This window comes from Mirounga angustirostris, unplaced genomic scaffold (assembly GCF_029215605.1).
Source record: "Mirounga angustirostris isolate CCGP_5_RB_7025 unplaced genomic scaffold, mMirAng1.0.hap1 SCAF_13, whole genome shotgun sequence".
NCBI classification, from domain to species: Eukaryota; Metazoa; Chordata; class Mammalia; order Carnivora; family Phocidae; genus Mirounga; species Mirounga angustirostris.
In genome coordinates, this window is record NW_026991721.1 from 7,536,303 (window position 1) to 7,558,229 (window position 21,927).

Sequence of the window (21,927 nt, forward strand, 5' to 3'; positions counted from 1 at the left end):
GGGCGCAGGCAACGGGTGGCTGGCCGAAGGGCCTCTGCGGGTCGGCTCCGCCCGGCCTCGGGGCTTCCCCTCCCCGCCGAGGGCCTGTCCCGCGGGCGCCTCCTCCCGGCCGGGCGGCAGGGCATCCCCCTCCTGGCCCCGCCCCGGGCCCCGGCCCCGCCTCCGCGGCCTCGGAGCCACCCGCGCCCGCCCCGGCGATCCTGCCCCGCCCCACCCCGCCCCGCGCCGCCCCGCGCCGGCTCCGCGGCTCCGCAGCTCACGACCGCCCGCCCGCCGGCCCGCCCGGCGCCGGGCAATGGCGCTGCTGCGGGACGTGTCGCTGCAGGATCCGCGCGACCGCTTCGAGCTGCTGCAGCGTGTGGGGGCCGGGACCTATGGCGACGTCTACAAGGTGCGCCAGGCGGCCGGACGCGCGGGAGAGCGGCGGGGAGGGTGCCGGCTCTGCGCCCTACCGCGCATCCAGCCCCCAGCCCCGCCCCCTCCTCATTCCGCTTCACCTCCTCCGCCCCTGCAGGCCCGCGACACGGTCACGTCCGAACTGGCCGCGGTCAAGATAGTCAAGCTAGACCCAGGTGAGGGCCCGGGACCAGGGCCTCTGCGCTGGAGGGAGGGCAGAGCGCCGGGCGGGCGCTGAGAGTTGGCCCCCTGAGAGGCAGGCCCTAGGGTACTGTCACTTGGGATCTTTCTGGCCTGGATGTGCCCATTTTGCAGATGGGGGCACTGAGTTAGAGCAGTCCGTATGCGGCCCCCCCCCCCATGATTCCCTGTGCTTCCCAGGGGACGACACCAGCTCCCTCCAGCAGGAAATCACCATCCTGCGTGAGTGCCGTCACCCCAATGTGGTGGCCTACATTGGCAGCTACCTCAGGTGAGGCTGCTTCATCCCCTTGCCTATCCCCAGGCAGCCCCCATGTGGCCCTGCCATGTGCCCACCCCAGTTCTGTGCCCCCCCCCCCCACCAGGAATGACCGATTGTGGATCTGCATGGAGTTCTGCGGAGGGGGGTCCCTGCAGGAGATTTACCACGGTGAGGGCCAGGACTCCAGGCCCCAGAGGGCCACAGCCTTTTCCCAACCCACTCTTCCCCAGCATGGGGCAGGAGAGGAGAGCTGAGGTCCTGGGCTTGGGCCCTTCTCCACTCCTCACTGGCTGTGTGACCTTGAGACATTGGTGTCCTTCTCTGGGCTCTGTATCCCAGGCTGTGCAGGGAGGGGATGTGGCCAACACCTCTTTCACCTAGCAGTGCCTGCTGCTTCCCCCCACACAGGGTGGCCTGGGAAGGTCAGCATATCCTCCCGACCTCCATGCCAGTCTTCACCCCTTCCATTTCAGCCACTGGGCCCCTGGAGGAACGGCAGATTGCCTATGTCTGCCGAGAGGCACTGAAGGTAGCTGGGCCCTTACGACTGTTCACACCCCCAGTCCCCAGGAGCTGTGGTCAGGGAGCCCAGCTGGCCTGGCCAGTGCGTGCCTCTGTGTGTGTGTGTGTGTGTGTGTGTGTTGGGGGGGTGGAGTGCCTCGGGCAGAGCTGGCCTGAGGGGCTGTGGGTCCTGGGGGGGAAGGGGCCCCAGCCCTGTTGCCGGAAGCAGCACATTTCCCTCTTGGCTCAGTCACTTCCTGTTTGGGGAGAGGGGAGGAGGAAGCTGCTTGGGTGGGGGGCCCCAGTTGCGAGAGGGGGCTCAGGAAAGGGGAGATAGTCCTGGGTGGCTGTTCTCAGGAGCTCCTCTTTGTCCCCAGGGGCTGCACCACTTACATTCTCAGGGGAAGATCCACAGAGACATCAAGGTAGGGGTCTGGCCAAGGACATCCTGGGAGGGAGAAGGAGGCTCTTGGGGGCACCAGATGGGATTCTCTCTCCTCCATTCCCACAGGGAGCCAATCTTCTCCTCACCCTCCAGGGAGATGTCAAGCTGGGTCAGTACCTCGGGGACACAATCAGGGTGAGGGTTCTGTGGGAGCTTATGGAGTCTTAGGGTCTGCATTTAAGTGCTGGGTGTCCTTGAGCAAGTCACTTTACCACTTAACCCTCAGTTTCCCCATTGAGAAAGTGTTACCGTCCTCCTTCCCTGCTAGAAGTTGGGTGTGGTTGGGTCTGTATGGAGTCTAACCTGGGACTACGCACTTGGTGAGGGAGAGAAGGTAGTGGACCCCTCCCGGAGGGGGCCCTGGCCTTGCCTTCAACGTGTGGCAGTTGTGGCTGAACGTGGGCCGCCTGCTCTCTGAACCCTTCAGGTGCATTCCGAGCCTCAGCCCTGGAGGTGGGTGGGGGGTGGTAGATAGAGGGCGGGTGGGAGCAGCTCTTTCTCCCTGCAGCTGACTTTGGGGTGTCAGGTGAGCTGACGGCATCTGTGGCTAAGAGGAGGTCTTTCATTGGGACTCCATACTGGTGAGGCTGTGCCTTGGGCTGAGGGGGTGGGGGGGGCACAGGTCGGGCACCTGGCCATCCCACTTGTGACCCCCTCTCTAGGATGGCCCCAGAGGTGGCCGCTGTGGAACGCAAAGGAGGCTACAACGAGCTCTGTGACGTCTGGGCCCTGGGCATCACCGCCATCGAGCTGGGCGAGCTGCAGCCCCCTCTATTCCACCTGCACCCCATGAGGTCCGCTGAACACTTACTTGCCCCTTGCCTGACCTCCAGGGCACTGCTGACCTTGTCCCCTGACCTCGTGCTCTGTTCCACAGGGCCTTGATGCTCATGTCGAAGAGTAGCTTCCAGCCGCCCAGGCTGAGAGATAAGACTCGCTGGTGAGGGCCTACATCCCCCACTGGGGCCTCCTTTCCAGCAGTCTCCACGGGGGCAGAGAACCTGCCAACTCCCAGGGTGCAACCTGAGGAGCCCCGCACTCTCAGCCTTTGTGGACCGTCTGTGGGAGGGGCCTGAGCCCTGCCCCCGGGCCGAGGGACTGGTGTGGGCAGGGAGGAAGGACAGATGGTTATGATAGAGGAGCTGCTGTGCCCCAACGGCAGGATTGCTTAGGCCAGCTGCCCTGGGCTTCGGTCTGGCTCCTTCCTGAAGCAGACTCCCTCCTCTGGAGCTCGCAGGATGCCCCACATGAGGGCTAACCTGGGTCTGGGGGCGGGGGCTCTTGTGCCCACTAGGACCCAGAATTTCCACCACTTCCTCAAGCTGGCCTTGACCAAGAATCCCAAGAAGAGGCCGACAGCAGAGAAGCTTCTGCAGGTGGGAGATGGGGGCAGGGCAGGAGCCTAGGTGTTTGCAAGCAGGGGCCTAGAGGCCAGGAACCAACCTGTGCTCCTCCCCCCCCAATCCTCCAGCATCCATTCACAACCCAGCACCTCCCTCGGGCTCTCCTCACACAGCTGTTGGACAAAGCCAATGACCCCCACCTGGGAACCCCCTCCCCAGAGGACTGTGACCTGGAGGTAAGTGAGGGGAGCTGAGGAATGGATCTTGGCCTGGCCAGGTGGTAAGGAATGCAGACGTGATATGGATCAGGTCCCTTTAACTTGCGAATTTCCAGCACTGGGAGCTTTCCTCCAGGCGAGCCCACCCATTAGAAATTTTCCCTGGGCCCATCTCGCCCCCGGTACCCCTCACTTGATAAATTCCTGTGCTTGGCTTAAGCTGACCTGACCCTAGCTTAGCTCTCTTCTGGTTTTTATGTGTTCTTTGGCCAGTTATTTGTTTCTCTGTGGTGGTTTTCTCATCTTTAATCTTACAATAATCTCATAAAGATGTTGTAAAAACAAAGTGTGGGTAAAGCACTTCCAGTGATACCTGGCGGAAGGCAAGTGCCTGGTGTGTGTCAACCGTTGGTGTTTGTGTTCTTTCCTAGACTTACGACATGTTTCCAGACACCATTCACTCCCGGGGGCAGCACGGCCCGGCCGAGAGGACCCCCTCGGAGATCCAGTGTGAGTTTGCTTGAGGTTATGTGGGTGTGTGTGGGGGGGGCTATGTGTGGATTTGGTGGGGGGCTGTGTGAGTGGATCTGGTGGGGGACGGTGCATGTGGATCTGGTGGGGGGCTGTGTATATGGACTTGGCTGGGGGGGCTGTGTGTGTGGATCCGGTGGGGGGGCTGTGTGTATGGATTTGGTGGAGGGGGCTGTGTGTGTGGATTTGGGGGGAGCTGCGTGTGTGGATTTGATGGGGGGCTGTGTGCGTGGATTTGGATTTGGTGGGGGCTTGTGTGTTTGGTTATGGTTGGGGGCTGTGTATATGAATTTGGTGGGGGGGTGTGGACTTGATGGGGGTGCTCAGTGTGGATTTGGGGAGAGGCTGTATGTAGAGCGGGGAGCTGGTATTTGGATTTGGTGGGGGGTTGTGTGTGGATTTGGTAGGGTAGCTGTGTGGACTTGGGGGGCTATGTGTGGATTCGGGGGGCTGTGTATGTGGATTTGGTGGGGGGTGCTGTGGTGGGGGGATCTGGGGGGTGGCTATGGCGGAGGCTGTGTGTGTCTGAATCTGGTGGAGGGGGCTAGGTGTGGGGATCTGGTGTGAGTATGGGGGTCAGTCGGAAGGCCGCCTTGCTAACTCGTGTACCCTGGGCCCCCCAGTTCACCAGGTGAAATTTGGCGCCCCACGCAGGAAGGAAACAGACCCACTAAATGAGCTGGTGAGGGGGCTGGTGGGTGGTGCAGGAGGGGCGGTGCGCAAGGGCGGCCTAGGGAGCTGGGCTAGAGGTGGAGTGCCTCAGATCCCTGAGGCCCGTGACACTGAAAGGGGGGGCTCCTTCTTGGGCATGGTGACCTCACCTTTCTAAAAAATGGGCCTATCGCGGATTTGAGCCCCCATCCCACCCGCTCAGCGTGGTTCTCTCTGCCGGTTCTATGTCTTCGCCCAGTTGTCCGACCCACCAGCTCTGGCTCTTGCTGCCCATCTGTCCCCTCTCACCGTTTGTTTGTCCTCCTCTTTCATAGTTTCTTTGTCTCTCCTTGCCTCTCTCACAATTTTCTCGCCTGTTACCATGTCATTTTTCATCTGTTTGTCTGTTCTTTCTTTCCCACAGTCTCTCGATCATCCTCTAATGTGGCTTCTCTTCTCTTTGCTTCTCTTTTGGTTTTTCTGATTTGGTTTCCCTGCAGTGGGAGGAGGAGTGGACACTGCTGGGAAAGGAGGAGCTGAGTGGGTGAGTGAGGCAGAGGGAAGCTACAGGGGAGGGGTGAGTGAGGCAGAGAGAAGCTATAGGGGAGGGGTGAGGGAGGGAGAGGAAAGCTACAGGGGAGGGGTGAGGGAGGGAGAGGGAAGCTACAGGGGAAGGTGGGGGTGGCAGAAAAGGCTGACTTCTGACCTCATGCCCTCCTGCCCAGGAGCCTGCTACAGTCTGTTGAGGAGGCCCTAGAGGAAAGGTAAGGGGCTGGGCCTGAAGGTGGGGGGCGGGCAGCTGGACCTGGGGCCCGGTCACATCTCACACCTCATGTTCCTCTGGTTTGTCCCCCACAGGAGCCTGACCATCCGGCCAGCCTCAGAACTCCAGGTATGGAGTGCAGGGAAGTTGGAGCAGGGGATGGGAGAGGGCTGTAGAGGCCGCAGTTGGGGTAGGGCCAGGTTATGGGGTCTTGCTGACTGCCAGGCTCGGTCCCCTGACTCTCCTGCCAGGAGCTGGACTCCCCAGACGATACCATAGGAACCATCAAGCGGGTCCCATTCTTGGGGCCATCCCCCGCTGAGCCTCCAGCTGAAGACCCTCTATCCAGCCCCCTAGGTGAGTCCAGGCTTGGGGGACCAGGAGGCAGGAGCGGGTGGGGCTAGAGCTGGAATTCACAGCCAGTCTGTGCCTGCAGGAACCCCACCTCCACCTCCCCCAGGCCCTAACAGCCCCCCACTGCTCCCCACTGCCTGGGCCACCATGAAGCACAGGGAGGATCCTGAGGTGAGGGGGTGCTCCAGAGGGGCTGGGAAGATGGGAGACTGGGGGTGCCACCTCGGCCCTGACTCTTTCCCACCCTTCCAGAGATCGTCCTGCCATGGGCTTCCCCCAACCCCCAAGGTGCATGTAAGTGTTTGTCCCTCAGCCCTGTCCCCCTGCTGCCCCCACCACCTACTGCCTCCCCCCACTTCTGTCTTCCTCACCAGCCTCTTGCCTTCTCCCCAGATGGGTGCCTGCTTCTCCAAGGTCTTCAATGGCTGCCCCCTGCGGATCCACGCTGCTGTCACCTGGATTCACCCTGTCACCCGGGGTAGGCGGGGCAGGGAGGAAGCAGGAGCGCGGGAATCCCCAGCTTGGGCCAGGGGCTGTGACTGACCTCTGACCCCCTAACCGCCCCCCCTCCCCGCAGACCAGTTCCTGGTGGTGGGGGCCGAGGAAGGCATCTACACCCTCAACCTGCATGAACTGCATGAAGATACACTGGAGAAGGTGAGGCCCGGCTGGCTTTGGAGCGGGGAGGGTCCTGGGGGGCTTGGAGTGCTGACTCCCTGTCCCTCAACCACTCTGTGGCCTCCAGCTGATTTCACACCGCTGCACCTGGCTCTACTGCGTGAATAATGTGTTGCTGTCGCTCTCAGGTACAGGTTGGGGCAGGCGGGGGGCCGGGGCCTGCACCCCGCCGGCCCACACTCTCTGAGCCCCTCTCTCCCTCCCTGGCAGGGAAATCCACGCACATCTGGGCCCATGACCTCCCAGGCCTGTTTGAGCAGCGAAGACTCCAGCAACAGGTTCCCCTCTCTCTCCCCACCAACCGCCTCACGCAGCGCATCATCCCCAGGTCAGGGACCCTAGAGGAGCCTGGACGTGCAGCGGGGTGGGAAGGGGGAGGCAGAGGGGCCGAGCCGGGGTTGGAATATGGCCTTGCCTGTGACTGGGCTTGTGATCTCAGACGTGGCTTTGCCTCTCTGAGCCTACTTTCCTCATCTGTCAGAGCCTTTGTAGCCCCCATCCCGGGCCGCTGGGCCCATAGGGAAGCAAGGAGACCACAGTGAGGCCGTTGTGGTTGTGAGGGTACGGGACCAGCCTTTACCGAGCACTAGCTGTAGGCCTGGTCCTAAGCTGGGCTGGGAGACAGCAGATCAAATGCATCTTTGACAGTAAGGACCTGGCCCTGAAGTGAGCCTGGGGGAGAGCAGGGGGTGGGGGGGCGGGGCGCAGAGGCCTCTGAGAAGCTGGCCGCCTGAGGGCGTGGGGTTGGCAAGTGCACAGTGGGCTTCCGGGCAGATGAATTTGGGAATGGCATTCCAGGCAGGGGAAGAGCACCAGCGAATTCTTGTGGGTGATCTGGGGAGATATAAGGCGTTTGGCCTGGGGGAGGAGGGCGGAGCAGCCTGAGGGGAAGACGCACGGGTGGCAGAGCCCTTCCTTTGATGCCAGGCCCGGGATCTGGGTTTTGTTCAACTGGCAGCAGTGCTGGGTTATTTGACAGAGAAAGACGCAGCGAAAGAGGGAACACAAGCAGGGGGAGTGGGAGAGGGAGAAGCAGGCTTCCCGCGGAGCAGGGAGCCCGATGTGGGGCTCGATCCCAGGACGCTGGGATCATGACCTGAGCCGAAGGCAGACGCTTAACGAATGAGCCACCCAGGCGCCCCAGTGCTGGGAGCATTTTAGAAGGATCCCTCAGTATGTCAATCGGGACTCTTCCTACTGCAGGCGATGCAAGTGATTGACTAGCAGAAAAGGGAATTTAGTGGTTCATGTAACTGCAAGTTCAGGAGTAGGGTTAGCTTTAGGCCCAGCTGGATCCAGGCTTAAATGGCTTCATCAGGAATCTCTTGGCTCTGCTTTCCCCTATCACCTTCGTTCTCAGGTAGGCTTTCCTGTCCAGGGAGGGAGGGCCGTGGTTCCAGGCCAGCGTTCCATTAGCTAACAGGCTTGTGGTACTAGAACCTCTGCTTCCAAGTAATTCCCACAAAGTCCGGGGGCCAATTCTCACGGGTCTAGCTTAAGTCCCTGCGCACTCTGAGCCTGTCACTGTGGCCACGGCATGAGGAGCTTGGTGGGGGCGGGGGGGGCAGGCCTGGGTCACGTGCCCTCTCCTAGAGCTGGGGGGTCAAGAGAGACACATGAAGACTAGAGGCATCTGCTGGCTGACTGTGCTGAGAGTGGTCACAATGACTTGGAGGGGGAGGCTGGTGAGAGGGCACCTGGGAAGGAGGCCAGTGTAGTGACCTGAGGCGGTGGGTGTTAGGCTACAGGGTGGTGAGAGATGAACGGACTTGAGCCATATTCAGGAATTGGGGTTGAGAGGATCTGGGGCCTGACCCGAGTGAGCAGGAGGGAGAAGGGAGGGACTGGGAGACCTTGGGGGAGCAGATCGTGTCGTGTGTTTTATGAGGCTTCGGTGGGGTGGGGGGAGTTGTCCAGATAGAGTCCCTTGTTCAGTCATTCAGAGAGTATCTCCTCAGTACCTAGTACGTGCCTGGGGGCCTCTGTGAACTAAAGAGTCCCTCATAGTCTCCAGACTTTCTTGTCACAAGAGACAGACAACAAACAACTAACATAAAAAGGGTATTCTGTGGTGATGTGCAGAGGGGAAAGTGGTGCGTAAATTAAAGCGTGGGGAGGAGGAGGACCAGGAGGGGTGGGGCCTGGATGGTGGTCTTAAACAAGGTGGTCAGGAAGGACATTTCCTTTTTTTTTTTTTTTAAGATTTTATTTATTTATTTGAGATAGAGAATGAGAAAGAGAGAGCACATGAGAGGGGGGAGGGTCAAAAGGAGAAGCAGACTCCCTGCTGAGCAGGGAGCCCAATGCAGGACTCGATCGTGAGACTCCAGGATCATGACCTGAGCCGCTTAACCAACTAAGCCACCCAGGCGCCCTAGGAAGGACATTTCTGAGACAGTGCTGTTTGAATAAAGACTTAGAGCAAGGCTTGTTGATATCCAGGGGGAAAGTGACATGGACTGAGGTTTTGAGGGGATCGTCCCTGTAGCCGCTATGTTGAAAATAGACTGAAAGGGTGAAGGGAAAGCAGGGAAACCTGTCAGGAGGTTCTTGTACCCATCAGGTGGGAGGTGATGGTGGCGTGGGCCAGGGTAGTAGTGAAGGAGATGAAAAGCGGCTGAATTCTGGTTTTCTTTTGAAAGTTGAATCAGCAGGATTTCCTGACAGTTGGTAGATGGAAGAGAAAGAGAAGTCGATGACTCCAGGATTTTTGGCCTGGGCAGCAGGAAGGATAGAGCTGTCATCAGGTGTGGGTGGAGCAGAATTCAGTGTTGTCACATTGAGTCTGAGATGTGCAAGTGGGACCTCCATCGACCGTGGGCTAGGTGTGGCTGAATTCCAGGAGGGGTCCAGGCAGTAGGCTTAGATGTTGCCCTGCCCAGGGGGGTGGTGGGAGCTGGTAGGGGCGGTGGGAGAGGTCAGGCCAGTGGCTACCCCAGCTGGGGAGCTGTGGGCCCAGGCCCTTCCTGCGGCAGGCTCGCTCATGTACCACATCTGGAGCCCTGTAGCCCTGGGGCTTCCTGAGCTCAGTGCCCGAGCAAGCCTCTGCTTTGTCCCAGGACCTGCAGGAAACAGGCCCGTCAGAGCCCCAGCTTGGGTGTGTGTTTGGAAAGTCACGGAGTCAACGCTGTCCACCTTGCACATAAAAAGCAGAGAGCCAGAATTGTTTGGAGAAAAAACGGATACAAAAATATCTGCCTCTGTCCCGTCCAGAAGCCAGTTGGGGGAGAGAGGAGACAGAGCAAAGGGAGAGAGGAGACAGAAGGGCAGACGACCCGGGTTGCTGGGAGGAGGTGGCAGGCCTCCAGACATGTAACCCTGTTCCCCAGAGGAGGAAACGGGCTCAGGAGGTCCCCTGAGGGCTTGGGGGACAGCCAGTAACTGAAGCAAGGATGCTACCTACTTTCCCCCTGCCACCAAAGCCAGCCACCAGCCGGCTCCCTGTGGTGTCACTTCAGAGAGGGCAGGCCAGGCCGATTGTTTGTGGTTTTTTTGCACGTGTTAATCTTCTTGGGCCCCGCCTGCCTTTCTCTGACATGTGCCATGTGGCAGGCGGAGGGGGGAACCGCCGTGAGTGCTCGCAGGGCTGGAGCCGTGCCTGCCCCCTCCGTGCCCTTGTTTCTTCATTCACGTCTGCTTTTAGACCTTGCCTTCGCCTCAGAAGGGTTTCCAGTGATGGGCAGTAGGCGGGCAAGTCATCATTCGGAATGGGCAAAGCTAGCCCTGTGTGAGTGCATGCAGCGTGCCGGGCTCTGCTGGAAGCCCTTCTCCTCACTACGGGGTCAGGGCCACGGTTACCCCCATTCCCCGGATGAGCAAACTGAGGCAGGGGCAGCTTAAGTGAGCTGCCCAAAGGGGCACAGGTAAAGGTGCTTCTGTGCCTGCACCCCTGGGCCGCAGGCTGTGGAGGTGGGTGTTGGAGCCTCAGGTTCTCCCCCGTCGGGCAGGGAAGGGGACAGCGCCCATCTCAGGGCTCTGTGGGGCCTTGGCCATGGACGGCACCCATGACACATGCCCCGGTCGTCATCCCTGCAGGCGCTTTGCCCTGTCCGCCAAGATTCCAGACACCAAAGGCTGCCTGCAGTGTCGTGTGGGTAAGAGCCGGGCGTGGGGGGGCTGGGGGCACGGGCGCGGCCAGGTCCCCACCGCCTGCCTCTGTTGCAGTGCGGAACCCCTACACGGGCAGCACCTTCCTGCTGGCTGCCCTGCCCACCAGCCTGCTCCTGCTGCAGTGGTATGAGCCGCTGCAGAAGTTCCTGCTGCTGAAGGTGCGGGGCGGCCGGCTGGGGCGGGGGGGGGCGGTGGCCTGGATGGTGGCAGTGGGCCTGGGGGGAGAAGTGGAGGCCTGAGCACCCCTGCTGCCCCCAGAACTTCTCCAGCCCCTTGCCCAGCCCCGCGGGGATGCTGGAGCCCCTGGTGCTGGATGGGAAGGAGCTGCCGCAGGTGTGTGTGGGGGCGGAGGGCCCCGAGGGGCCCGGCTGCCGAGTCCTGTTCCACATCCTGCCCCTGGAGGCTGGTCTGATGCCTGATGTCCTCATACCGCCTGGTGAGCCAGAGGGCTGTGTGTGTGTGTGTGTCAGAGAGAGGGGGCGGGCAGGGAACTGGGTTCACCACAGCTATCGGCTCCCAGCCCCCCTTCAGCGGGGCTTCTCTAAGAGATTTCATTAGGGGGCCGCAGGGACAGAACCAAACCAGGCAGGGCGGGCCTGGGGGCCTTCATTCTGAGCAGGGAAGCAGGACCCTGGGTCGGGACGGCTCAGGGGAACAGAGGGAGTGGCCGTCGGTCAAGAAGGACGGGCGCACTGGACTAAGGCCCAGCTGTGCCCCAGGCCCCGAGCCAGGGGCCTCCCACACAAGCCTTCATTCTTACTCCTCACGGCAGCCCCGCAAGGTCGGCATCGTCCTGCCTGGGTTACACGTGAGGGAACTGAGGCTCAGAGACTCACACAGTGGTGGAGTCGCACACGGTGCTTCTCCCGGCTCCAGAAACCCTGCCCTCCCACGGCTCCCTGGGACTCACCTCTGCCTCTCTACGGCGCCTGCAGGCGGCTCACTCAGCCGCCCTGAGCCTCAGTTGCCCCAGCTGCGCTGTGCGGGAATCAGTCGGACTGCTGTGGGGCTGAAAGGCGCTTGTGGGGGCAGCTGGCTGTAGCCGTACCCCAGGGTCTTCCTCGCGGGGCTCAGCCAGGCCGTGTCTCCCTTGTCTGCCTGCAGAGGGGCTCCCGGGCACCGCCCAGCAGGTGATCCAGGTGGACAGGGACACAGTCCTAGTCTGCTTTGACCGTGAGTGCCCCTGAGGTCAGGGCTCGGGGCAGTGGAGGGGCTGAGGGGAGGCTGAGGGAAGCCATGTGCATGTGGGTCTGCCTCCCCAGAAGGGAACCACCCCGTTCGCACCCACCAGCCCTCTCCCTACTGTACAGGCTGCGTGAGGATGGTCAACCTGCTGGGTGAGCCCACGGCCACACTGGCGCCCGTGCTGACCTTTGACTTCCCCATTGAGACTGTGGGTGAGTGAGCTGGATGGGGGTGGGGGCGGGAAGGTCCCCAGCCTAGAGCATGTGATGTGGCCCGGGGCGGGGCGGGCAGTGGGACAAGGAGGCAGGTGCCCCAGCCCCTCTCAAGAGCCACACCTGTCACCTGCGGTCTGTGAGGACCTCGGTGGCCCAGACCTGGGGCCAGGGTGTGGCGGGGGGCGCCAGCGTCCTCGGGGCAGGTGCAGGGCTGAGGCAGCCTGCTGCCTCCTAGTGTGTCTGCAAGACAGTGTGCTGGCCTTCTGGAGCCATGGGATGCAAGGCCGTAGCTTGGACACCAACGAGGTGAGTGGAACTCTGGACCCTCGCTGCCCCTGGCCTGGTGGGCACCGCCTCTTAGGAGAGGAGCCACTGGGGTGGCCTCAGTGCCCCTTTTCTTCCCAGGTGACCCAGGAGATCACAGACGAGACAAGGATCTTCCGAGTGCTTGGGGCCCACAGGTAGGACGCGGTGCCCCGACCTCCCCTTCAGAAGCCCCTGAGGCCATATGGATGTGCCACAGGTCTTCCCTGCCCTGCTCACCTCCGGTTCTCTCTCCCCTCCAGGGATATCATCCTCGAGAGCATTCCCACTGACAACCCAGGGGCTCACAGCAACCTCTACATCCTCACGGGCCACCAGAGCAGTTACTGAGAGGGCCGGGCATGGCCGGGGGCATCCCCTCTACCCTGCCCCCAGGCCTTAGCTGCATTCCCTTTTAGGCAAAAGGGGCCCCTCCCAGGTCAGAGGAGCCCAGGCTCTGCTGGTCTGAAGGGCAGAAATAATCCTGAGAAGAGTTTTGCGGGCTGGGGGTGGGGGGAAGCCCACCCCAGGCCCCCCACAAAACTGGACCAGAGGAAGCTGCTGTTACCTCCCCCTTCCCTGTGGGCAGCTCAGGCCCTGCGGCAAGGGTCCCCGGGCAGGGTGGGGGCAGGCCCAGGTGACCCATTCCATTTTGTCTCCACATCCTTTCCATTCTTCCTGCCAAGAGCCTGCCCCTGCACCCTGTCCTGGGGAATATGGTATTTAAAAGAGAGACTATATTGGTATTAAAGCTGGTTTGATTTTACTCCACTGATCCCTCTTTGTCCGGGGGAGCTGAGCCCACTGTCTCATCTCCCTCCTTCTTCCCTCCCTCCCTCCAGCACATCTCTCTGTGGCACCAGGGAAGGGGGCCCCCCAGTGTTCTGGTGACTCCCTAATGGGGGAGCCCGGCAGAGCTGATGGAGAGGCCAGTGGCCCCCAAAAGGCATCTCAGGGGCACTGTCTTCCCGGGCTCTCCTGCTCAGGATGAGCCCTCAGCTTTGAAGTGTGAGGCCTCTTTTGTGGCCGAGAAACCATGCAAATGGGGGGGGGAGGCCAAGCTGAACAAAGGGACTCTCATCCAGGGCACCCCTGCCCCGTTCAGGGTCTCACCAGGCAGCCAGGGCCCAGGAAGGGCCAGCCACTGGCTGCGCCACCCAGTGCCAGCGAGGCTTTGGTCTGTGGACACAGCCTGCTATGACCTGTGTCCCCTGCCCAAGCCTGGGGCTGCATCCCTGCCTCCCAGCTGCTGCCTAGGTATCAGCGTGCTCCATCAGGCCAAGACTGCAGAGTATGGGCTCCGTCATCAGGCTAGACTCTGGGAAGATTAGCCCGTGTCCATTTAACAAGTATTCCCAGACAGCCTCCTCAGTGCCAGACCCTGGGCTCACAGAGAGGTCAGTACCAAGATGTGGACCAGCCCCCAGTGAAGGCAGCGATCCTTGCTGGAGCCTGCATCTCGAGGGTACGTCTGTCTGCCCGTGGCTGACCTTTTGCTTTGCATTGTCATTCTTGCACTTTTCCCTCTTAGAGGGCTCCATATCCTCAGGCCAGGAAGCCCCCCCCTCCATTGCCCCAGGCACTGACCAGGCTGCTCTGGACCGGAGCCTTTGGGCAGGTGAGGCCAAAGAGGTAGGATGACCGCTAGCCTTGAAGGAGAGGTCAGGTGCACACACACGGCTGCATAGGGTGGGAAGGCCCTGGGTCTGGGGGAAGAGCTTGAGCAAAGGCCCAGGGGTCAGGTCTCGAATGTGGCCCAGTTATCTTTCTTCTGATATTCAAGGCAACTGTTTGAATTAAGAATTTCTCTCCACCTGGTGGGTTGCTGGTATTTGATAAATGGATGCAAGTGGGTGGGTGGGTGGTGGAGAGATGGCAGCTTAGGTGAAGAGCCTGCAGCGGCCCAGTCCCCACTGCCCCTGCCAGGGGCCCCGGCCATCCCAGGTTCTTCTGTTGTCCTCTTGTCCACCCCCCCACCCCACCCCCACAGAGCCCTGACTGCTCTGACTCCTAGGGTTTTTTGGCTGAAATAGATTGTCAGACGGGGAGGGAGACAGAGCTGTACATTGGCACTCACACCTGCCCTCTCCCTGAGACCCAAAGGAGGGTGGCAGGCACCTCCCAAGTTCTCAAAGTCTGCACCTGCCTGGAGGACGTTGGATGGACCAAATGGTGGAGTGACATGATATGATTCCTAACTTCCCATTTTCCAGATTTCCTGGTGGAGGTGTAGGACTAAGTTGAGGTGTGCCGGGGGCGCCCCTGACCCTCACCCCAGGTGCCCGGGAGAGGACGACCTTCCCGCCTACAAAGCAGCGGCCCGCAAAGAGCGCCACCTTGTGGCAGGTTGCTCTAGCCCGTGGCTGCCACCCGGGTCGGCAAAGGGGCTTTGGGGGAGTTGAGACCGTAACATGCCAAAAAGTGGGAGGTCGGGGGGGAAAAGCAAGGGCTTCTGATAAAATACTCACTGGCAGCACAGGCTGGCCACAAGCCAAAGAAAGACCAGGAAGCTGGGAATTTGCACTGAAAAGACTGAAAGTGTTATTTTATTTATGTATTTTTAAATAGGTAGCCCTTGTCCGTGGCCTGCTATTTTTTTAAAAGAATACAAAATGGATACAATGAAAAGTCTGAACCCTTTGGTTCAATGAAAACTTCTGAACCCTTCTGCAAGTATTTAAGCAGTTCCGTATGATTTATTCTTCTCCCCTTTTTAAATGTGCGGTGACACATTCCACACACTGTTCTGCTCTTACCCTTTTAAAATCTGTTCTGGGGAGCTTTCCATCATCAGTGCTCCCCTCCCCTTGTTGTTTTCACAGCTAGTGGTGTTCCATTGTATAGCTTTCCCACAACTCCTGTTCACTCACTGCGATTAGATCCCTTACTGATGTAACTGTGTTTCTACGACTTTGATATTACGAGGGACACTGCAGTAAATATCCTTGTGCAATAAATACCACGCCCATGCCACTCTGGCCATTCAGGTGTCCTGTAGGGTGACTTTCTGGAAGCGACATTGCTGCGTCAGAGTGGCCGTGTTTGTTCTTGTGAGAGCTCCTGTCAAATGCTGAGCTGTGTTTTCCCCATAGAGCAAATCCTAAATCGGCCTGCAGGGCCATGGGGAGGATTGAAAATCCTGTAATATACAAAATGCAACAACACGGAGGAGCCTCAGAGATCGAATACTGAACTCAAACAGCAAATCGCATGAAACTACGCACAGTACGGTTGCATTTTCAAAAGCTCAAAAAAACCAGCAAAAGGAAAGCATTTACTGTCTGGTGGGACAGGCACATGTGATAAAACCCTATTCGATCAGGGGAAGAAAAAGTACAAAATTCAAGACGATGGTCTCGGAGAGGAGAGTAGAGGAGTGATGAGGAAGGACCCCAGGAGTGTGCAAGGGTTTTGGTCAAATCTTGGTTCTCAGGTTGGGTTGTGGGTTCGTGGGCATTCGATGTATGTCAGTCCCTAACTCAGACAAGATGCCACACATCCTTTTGTATGTATCAAACACTATGTAATAAAATGTAAGTTTAAATATAATCCCTCAAAAAATAAAACCTTGTATTGGGTTAAAAAAAACAAAACAAAAAAAAGCCAAGATCATCTTTTCCTAGATTATGAAATCAGCATTGTGAGTAGAACTACAGGCAGATCTCTCTCTCTCTCTAGTTTCTTCTATTGTTTTTTTTTTTTTTAAGATTTTATTTATCTATTTGAGAGAGAGAGAGTGAGAGACAGAGAGCACGAGAGGGAAGAGGGTCAGAGGGAGAAGCAGACCCCCCGCCGAGCAGGGAGCCCGATGCGGGACTCGATCCCGGGACTCCAGGACCATGACCTGAGCCGAAGGCAGTCGCCCAACCAACTGAGCCACCCAGGCGCCCTCTTCTATTGTTTTTTAAGACAGCTTTATTGAGGGGGGACTGGCTGGCTCAGTCAGAGGAGTATGCAACTCTTGATTTCAGCGGTGTGAGTTTGAGCCCCATGTTGGGTGTAGAGATTACTTAAAAATAAAAACTGAGGGGCATCTGGGTGGCTCGGTTGGACGGTTGCCTTCGACTTAGGTCATGGTCCCAGGATCCTGGGATCGAGCCCCCCATCAGGCTCCCTGCTCAGCGGAGAGCCTGCTTCTCCCTCTCCCTCTGCCTGCTTGTGCTCTCTGTCAAATAAATAAAAATCTTTTTTTAAAAAATGAAAATAAAAAATAAAAACTGAGGGGCGCCTGGGTGGCTTAGTCAGTTAAGCATCTGCCTTCAGTTCAGGTCATGATCCCGGGGTCCTTGCTCAGGGGGGAGCCTGCTTCTCCCTCTGCCTGCCGCTCCCCCTGCTTGTGTGCTCTCTCTCTCTCTGGCAAATAAATACATCTTTAAAAAAAGATGATATTAGAAAAAAACATATCTTAAAGGGGCACCTGGGCGGCATAGTTGGTTAAGCGTCGACTCTTGGTTTTGGCTCAAGTTGTGATCTCAGGGTCGTGAGACTGAGCCCTGGGTCAGGTCAGGCTCTGTGCTCAGCAGGGAATCCGCTTGAGTTTCTCTCTCTTCCTCTCTGCTCCTCCCCCCGCATGCGCGTGCACACGCTCTCTTTCTCTCTCAGAGAAATTTTTAATAAAAGTGAAATCTTAAAAAAACAGCTTTATTGAAGGAAAATTGGCATCCAATACACTGCATGTATTGAAAATGTACTATCTGATGACGACACATGTATACACCCGGGAAGCCACACCCACGCCGTTTCCCCTGCCCCTTTGTAATCATCCCTCCTGCTCCTCATAGTATCCCCTGAACTGCTTTCCATCACTATAGAAGAATTCGCATTTTTCAGAACTTACATAAATAGAATCGTACAGTGTGCACTTTTTCCTCTGCCTCTTTCACTGAGCAGATTATCTGAGATTCACCCATGTTGTTGCATGTGTTCATAGCCGTTCTTTTTCATTTCCAAGTACTATTCCATTTCATAGATGTACCACAGTTTGGCTAGTCACCTGTTGGACATTTGGGCTATTTCCAGTTTTGGACTATTACAAATAAAACTGCTATGAACATTCACGTATGTGTGTCTTGTGTGTGGACATATACTTTCATTTCTCTTGGATAAATACCTCGGAGTATAAGGCCTGGATCATGTGGTGAGTGTTGTTGAACTTTTTAAGAACCTGTGAAACTGGGGCGCCTGGGTGGCTCAGTTGTTAAGCGTCTGCCTTCGGCTCAGGTCATGATCCCGGGGTCCTGGGATCGAGCCCTGCATCGGGCTTCCTGCTCAGCGGGAAGCCTGCTTCTCCCTCTCCCACTTCCCCTGCTTGTGTTCCCTCTCCCCGTGTCTCGTCTCTCTCTGTGAAATAAGTAAAATCTTTAAAAAAGAAAAAAAGAAACTGCGAAACTGTTCCAGAGTGGTTGTACCATTTTTTTTCTTTTTTTAAGATTTTATTTATTTATTTGAGAGAGAGAATGAAAGAGAGAGAGAGCGAGAGAGAGCACATGAGAGGGGGGAGGGTCAGAGGGAGAAGCAGACCCCCCGCTGAGCAGGGAGCCTGACGCGGGACTCGATCCCGGGACTCCAGGATCACGACCTGAGCCGAAGGCAGTCGCTTAACCAACTGAGCCACCCAGGCGCCCATCTTTTTTTTTTTTTTTTAAAGATTTTATTTATTTATCTGACAGAGAGAGAGATAGCCAGAGAGGGAACACAAGCAGGGGGAGTGGGAGAGGGAGAAGCAGGGAGCCCGATGCGGGGCTCGATCCCAGGACCCTGGGATCATGACCTGAGCCGAAGGCAGACGCTTAAGGACTGAGCCACCCAGGTGTCCCAATCTTTTTTTTTTTTTAAGATTTTATTTATTTGAGAGAGATTGAGAGAATGAGTGGGGGGAGGGGCAGAGGGAGAAGCAGACCCCCTGCTGAGCAGGGAGCCCGATGTGGGACTCAATCCCGGGACTCCAGGATCATGACCTGAGCCGAAGGCAGTCGCTTAACCAACCGAGCCACCCAGGCGCCTCATTTTTTTTTTTTCAAAGATTTTATTTATTTATTTGACAGAGAGAGAGAGAGAGCAGGAACCACTGAGGCGCCCGTACCATTTTCATTTTGCATTCCCAGCAGCAAGATAGGCGAGTTCGACCCTCTCCACTTCCGCGGCAACACTCAGTATGGTCGGTCTTGGTTCGTTTCAGCCCCTCAAACAGATGTGTAGTAGAATCTCATGGTGGTTTTCATTTGCATTTCATTCATGACTGATGTCGAGCATCTCTTCCTGTGCTTATTTACCATCTATACGACTTCTTTGGAAGGGAGTCTGTTCAGGGGCGCCTGGCTGGCTCAGTTGGCAGGGCATGTGACTCTTGATCTCAGGATTGTGAGTCTGAGCCCCACGTTGGGTGTAGAGATTACTTTCACTCTCTCTGAGTCAAATAAATAAAATCTTAAAAAAAAAAATAGTACATTTTCATTTGTGCATTTGTTTTTCTCCTTTATTAGACTGTGATTTTCTGGAAGGCAGGAACTGTGTTTTATTTACTCTGGTATCCACCAACCTGTCTTGCACTCAACAGCTGCTCACACATTTAATGACTCTTTTCTCTCTTCCTCCAGAGAATTTGTATTTACTGAATAAATTAACTTTCCCTCATTTTCAAACAGATGATTTAAACAGCTTATATTTTGGGGCGCCTGGGTGGCTCAGTCGTTAAGCGTCTGCCTTCAGCTCAGGTCACGATCCCGGGGTCCTGGGATCGAGCCCTGCATCGGGCTCCTGCTCCACGGGAGGCCTGCTTCTCCCTCTCCCACTCCCCCTGCTTGTGTTCCCTCTCTCGCTGTGTCTCTCTGTCAAATAAATAAAATCTTTATAAAAAAATAAACAGCTTATATTTTTCCTTTTTTGTCCATATTAGCTTTTTTTATTATACAAATAATACTTTCTCAGTATAAGAAAATTAAAGTAGAATATAGAACATACAGAAATACAAGAAAAAAAGTAAAAAATTAGCTGAGATCCCACCACCATTAGAAATTTGGTGATTTTTCTGGGGCACCGGGGTGGTGCAGTCGGTTAAGCATCCGACTCTTGATTTCGGCTCAGGTCATGATCCCAGGGTCCTGGGATCGCTATGTCGGGCTCCATACTATGCGGAGAGTCTGCTTCAGGATTCTGTCTCTCCCTCTGCTCCTCCCCCTGCTCACTTTTTTTTTTTAAGATTTTATTTATTTATTTGAGAGAGAGAATGAGAGAGAGCATGAGAGGGGGGAGGATCAGAGGGAGAAGCAGACTCCCTGCTGAGCAGGGAGCCCAATGTGGGACTCGATCCCAGGACTCCAGAATCATGACCTGAGCCGAAGGCAGTCTTTTAACCAACTGAGCCACCCAGGCTCCTGCCCCTGCTCACTCTTTCTCAAATAAATAAATCTTTAAAAAAAAAAAGAAATTTGGTGTTTTCCTATAATGCATTTCTTTATGTTTATAGTTATGTTAAAAAAATGGGATTGTCATAAATTTTTTTTTTAAGATTTTTATTTATTTGACAGAGAGACACAGTGAGAGAGGGAACAGAAGCAGGGGGAGTGGGAGAGGGAGAAGCAGGCTTCCTGCGGAGCACGGAGCCCGATGTGGGGCTCGATCCCCGGACCCTGGGATCATGACCTGAGCCGAAGGCAGACGCCCAAGAACTGAGCCACCCAGGCGCCCCGGATTGTCATAAATGTTTAAAAAGAATGAAGCACATTTTTTTTGAAATGTTTTTTCCAATTTTTAATTTAAATTCTAGTTAGTTAACATATAGTGTATTAGTTAGATTTTTATTTATTTATTTGTTTATTGATCATGAAAAACTTGTAAAGCAGGGGGAGGAGCAGAGGGAGAGAGAATCCTCAAGCAGACTCCCTGCTGAGAGCAGAGCCCCGGGGGGGGGGGGGGGGGAGGTGTGATCGCATGACCCTGAGATCATGACCTGAGCTGAAATCAAGAATTGGACACTTAACCCACTGAGCCACACAGGTGCACCAAGATTTTGTAAACTTTTTTTTAAAAGTAAGTCTTTTTTTTTTAAAGATTTTATTTATTTGACAGCGAGAGAGGGAACACAAGCAGGGGGAGTAGGAGAGGGAGAAGCAGGCTTCCCGCTGAGCAGGGAGCCTGATGTGGGACTCGATCCCAGGACCCTGGGACCATGACCTAAGCCGAAGGCAGACGCTTAACGACTGAGCCACCCAGGTGTCCCATGAAGCATATTTTAAAAATACGTTGAGTTCTTGAAATGTATGGAACAATTTCCAGGTAACCTGTTTTCCTCTCCAATGTCTTCACTAATAACATGCTGTGTATACCCTTCTATAGCTTTCTCTATCCTCGCGTAATCAAATGCAGACAGGCACGTGCACACATATATAGGGTTTTACAAAAACAAGATAATGTAATATATCTCTGCTTTTTTTATTTAGTAACAGCACAGACGTCCCTCTAAATTAGTTGGTATGGATTAACTGATTTTCAAGTCTGCCTATTAAAATAGGTTAGGGATTCCAGTTTATTGAACCCTTCACTTATTAAAGGAAACTCACTTTGTTTCCAGATTTTCACTATTACAGACAGTGCTGCAGTAAATGCAGTAGAAAACCATGAACACATTACATTATATAATCACACGCCTTGCTTTGGGGCAGATTCCCAGGAGTGGGACTGATACATGGAAAGGGCTTATTTTTAATTTTTCTTGAAAGGGATACAATTTTAATAGATAATAAAATGCTTTCCAGAAAAGAAATTCTCAGTAGTGTTAGCACATTGGTTGTTTGCTATTTTGATGGTTATATAAAGAGATTCCTCCTTATCATCTTAATTTGCATTTTCCTGCGGAGGGTGGGTACTGCTGTCTTTTCATGTTTTTTTTTTGCTATTTGGATTTGCTCTTCTGAGACTTGCCTATTACAATCTTTGCTCATTTTCTATTGTTTTTGTCTTATAATTAGTTTTTAAGACTTCTTTGCATATTAGCTATCATGTACGGCAAGTATATCTTCCTAATGTGTTACTGTCTGTTGACTTTCATCAATTTTAATTTCTTTGGTGATCAAGTGTATCTTTCATTGGTCTGAGTTTTTGTTTCCCTAAAAGTCTCTACCTTTAGATGACCGTGACACTCGCCTATATTGTATTCTAGGTCTGTTTTATTGTTTAATTTAGGACCCTACACCATCTGTTAGCTAAATTTTTTCTTTACTGAATCTACTTACTTATGGGGAATCTATTTCCAGTCTCTATTCTGTAGCACTAATCTGTCTTTCCTACAACAAAATCACTTTCATTATCCTGTCTTGTGTGCTCTTCCTATTGTCTGAAAAGCAAGTTCCTCTTCAACCTCGTTTACAAGTTTCCCCACTATTTTCAAAATTATATTTTAAGATGATGTAATCAACCCCCAACCCAGTTGAGATTCTAATGGAAATGCAATGTACTTGTAAATTAATTTTGGAATTGACTTTATATTGTTTTCCGCCTAAAATTAGGTGTTCTTCCATAGGCCCAAATATTGCTTTGATCCTTCAAAAAGACTATTTTATAACTTTTTTTTTAAGAAAAACAGGAAGTCCCTTTTCACCTGCGGCGAGTCAACGGATCCGGCTTACGGGCGCGCGCCGGCCCCTCCCCCGTCCCTCGGTTCCGGGTTACCATGGGAATCGAGAATTTACGTCACTTAGGGCTTCCGCGCCGGACCCCGGGGTCGACCATGAAGCGAAGGGCGGAGAGGTAGCTTTGCCTCGTCTACGCATGCGC

The 21,927-nt window shown here is 55.3% G+C and overlaps 1 protein-coding gene across 14 annotated transcripts; it reads left to right on the plus strand.

The window, feature by feature from the left end:
• Positions 1-72: 72 nt before the first annotated feature.
• Positions 73-17,211, plus strand: MAP4K2 (mitogen-activated protein kinase kinase kinase kinase 2). 14 transcript variants are annotated; one of them, XR_010406806.1, is made up of 33 exons: positions 73-391; positions 515-572; positions 778-868; positions 963-1,027; positions 1,333-1,463; positions 1,738-1,785; positions 1,872-1,914; positions 2,314-2,386; positions 2,468-2,599; positions 2,683-2,745; positions 3,100-3,181; positions 3,277-3,384; positions 3,798-3,876; positions 4,521-4,579; positions 5,049-5,092; positions 5,274-5,312; positions 5,407-5,440; positions 5,563-5,668; positions 5,748-5,836; positions 5,918-5,959; positions 6,059-6,143; positions 6,243-6,322; positions 6,411-6,471; positions 6,554-6,671; positions 10,379-10,437; positions 10,508-10,611; positions 10,712-10,889; positions 11,558-11,626; positions 11,764-11,850; positions 12,089-12,159; positions 12,241-12,314; positions 12,420-13,774; positions 14,370-17,211. XR_010406806.1 is itself a non-coding variant. In XM_064576217.1 (32 exons), exons 1-32 carry the CDS (start codon positions 296-298, stop codon positions 12,505-12,507), a joined length of 2,556 nt encoding a protein of 851 aa, XP_064432287.1. In that variant the 5' UTR covers positions 73-295; the 3' UTR covers positions 12,508-17,211. The 14 variants fall into 14 exon arrangements, 13 of the variants coding, with proteins under 13 accessions (XP_064432287.1, XP_064432288.1, XP_054367829.1 ...); XM_064576217.1 differs by having other exon boundaries at positions 12,420-17,211; XM_064576218.1 differs by having other exon boundaries at positions 12,259-12,314; positions 12,420-17,211.
• Positions 17,212-21,927: the final 4,716 nt, after the last annotated feature.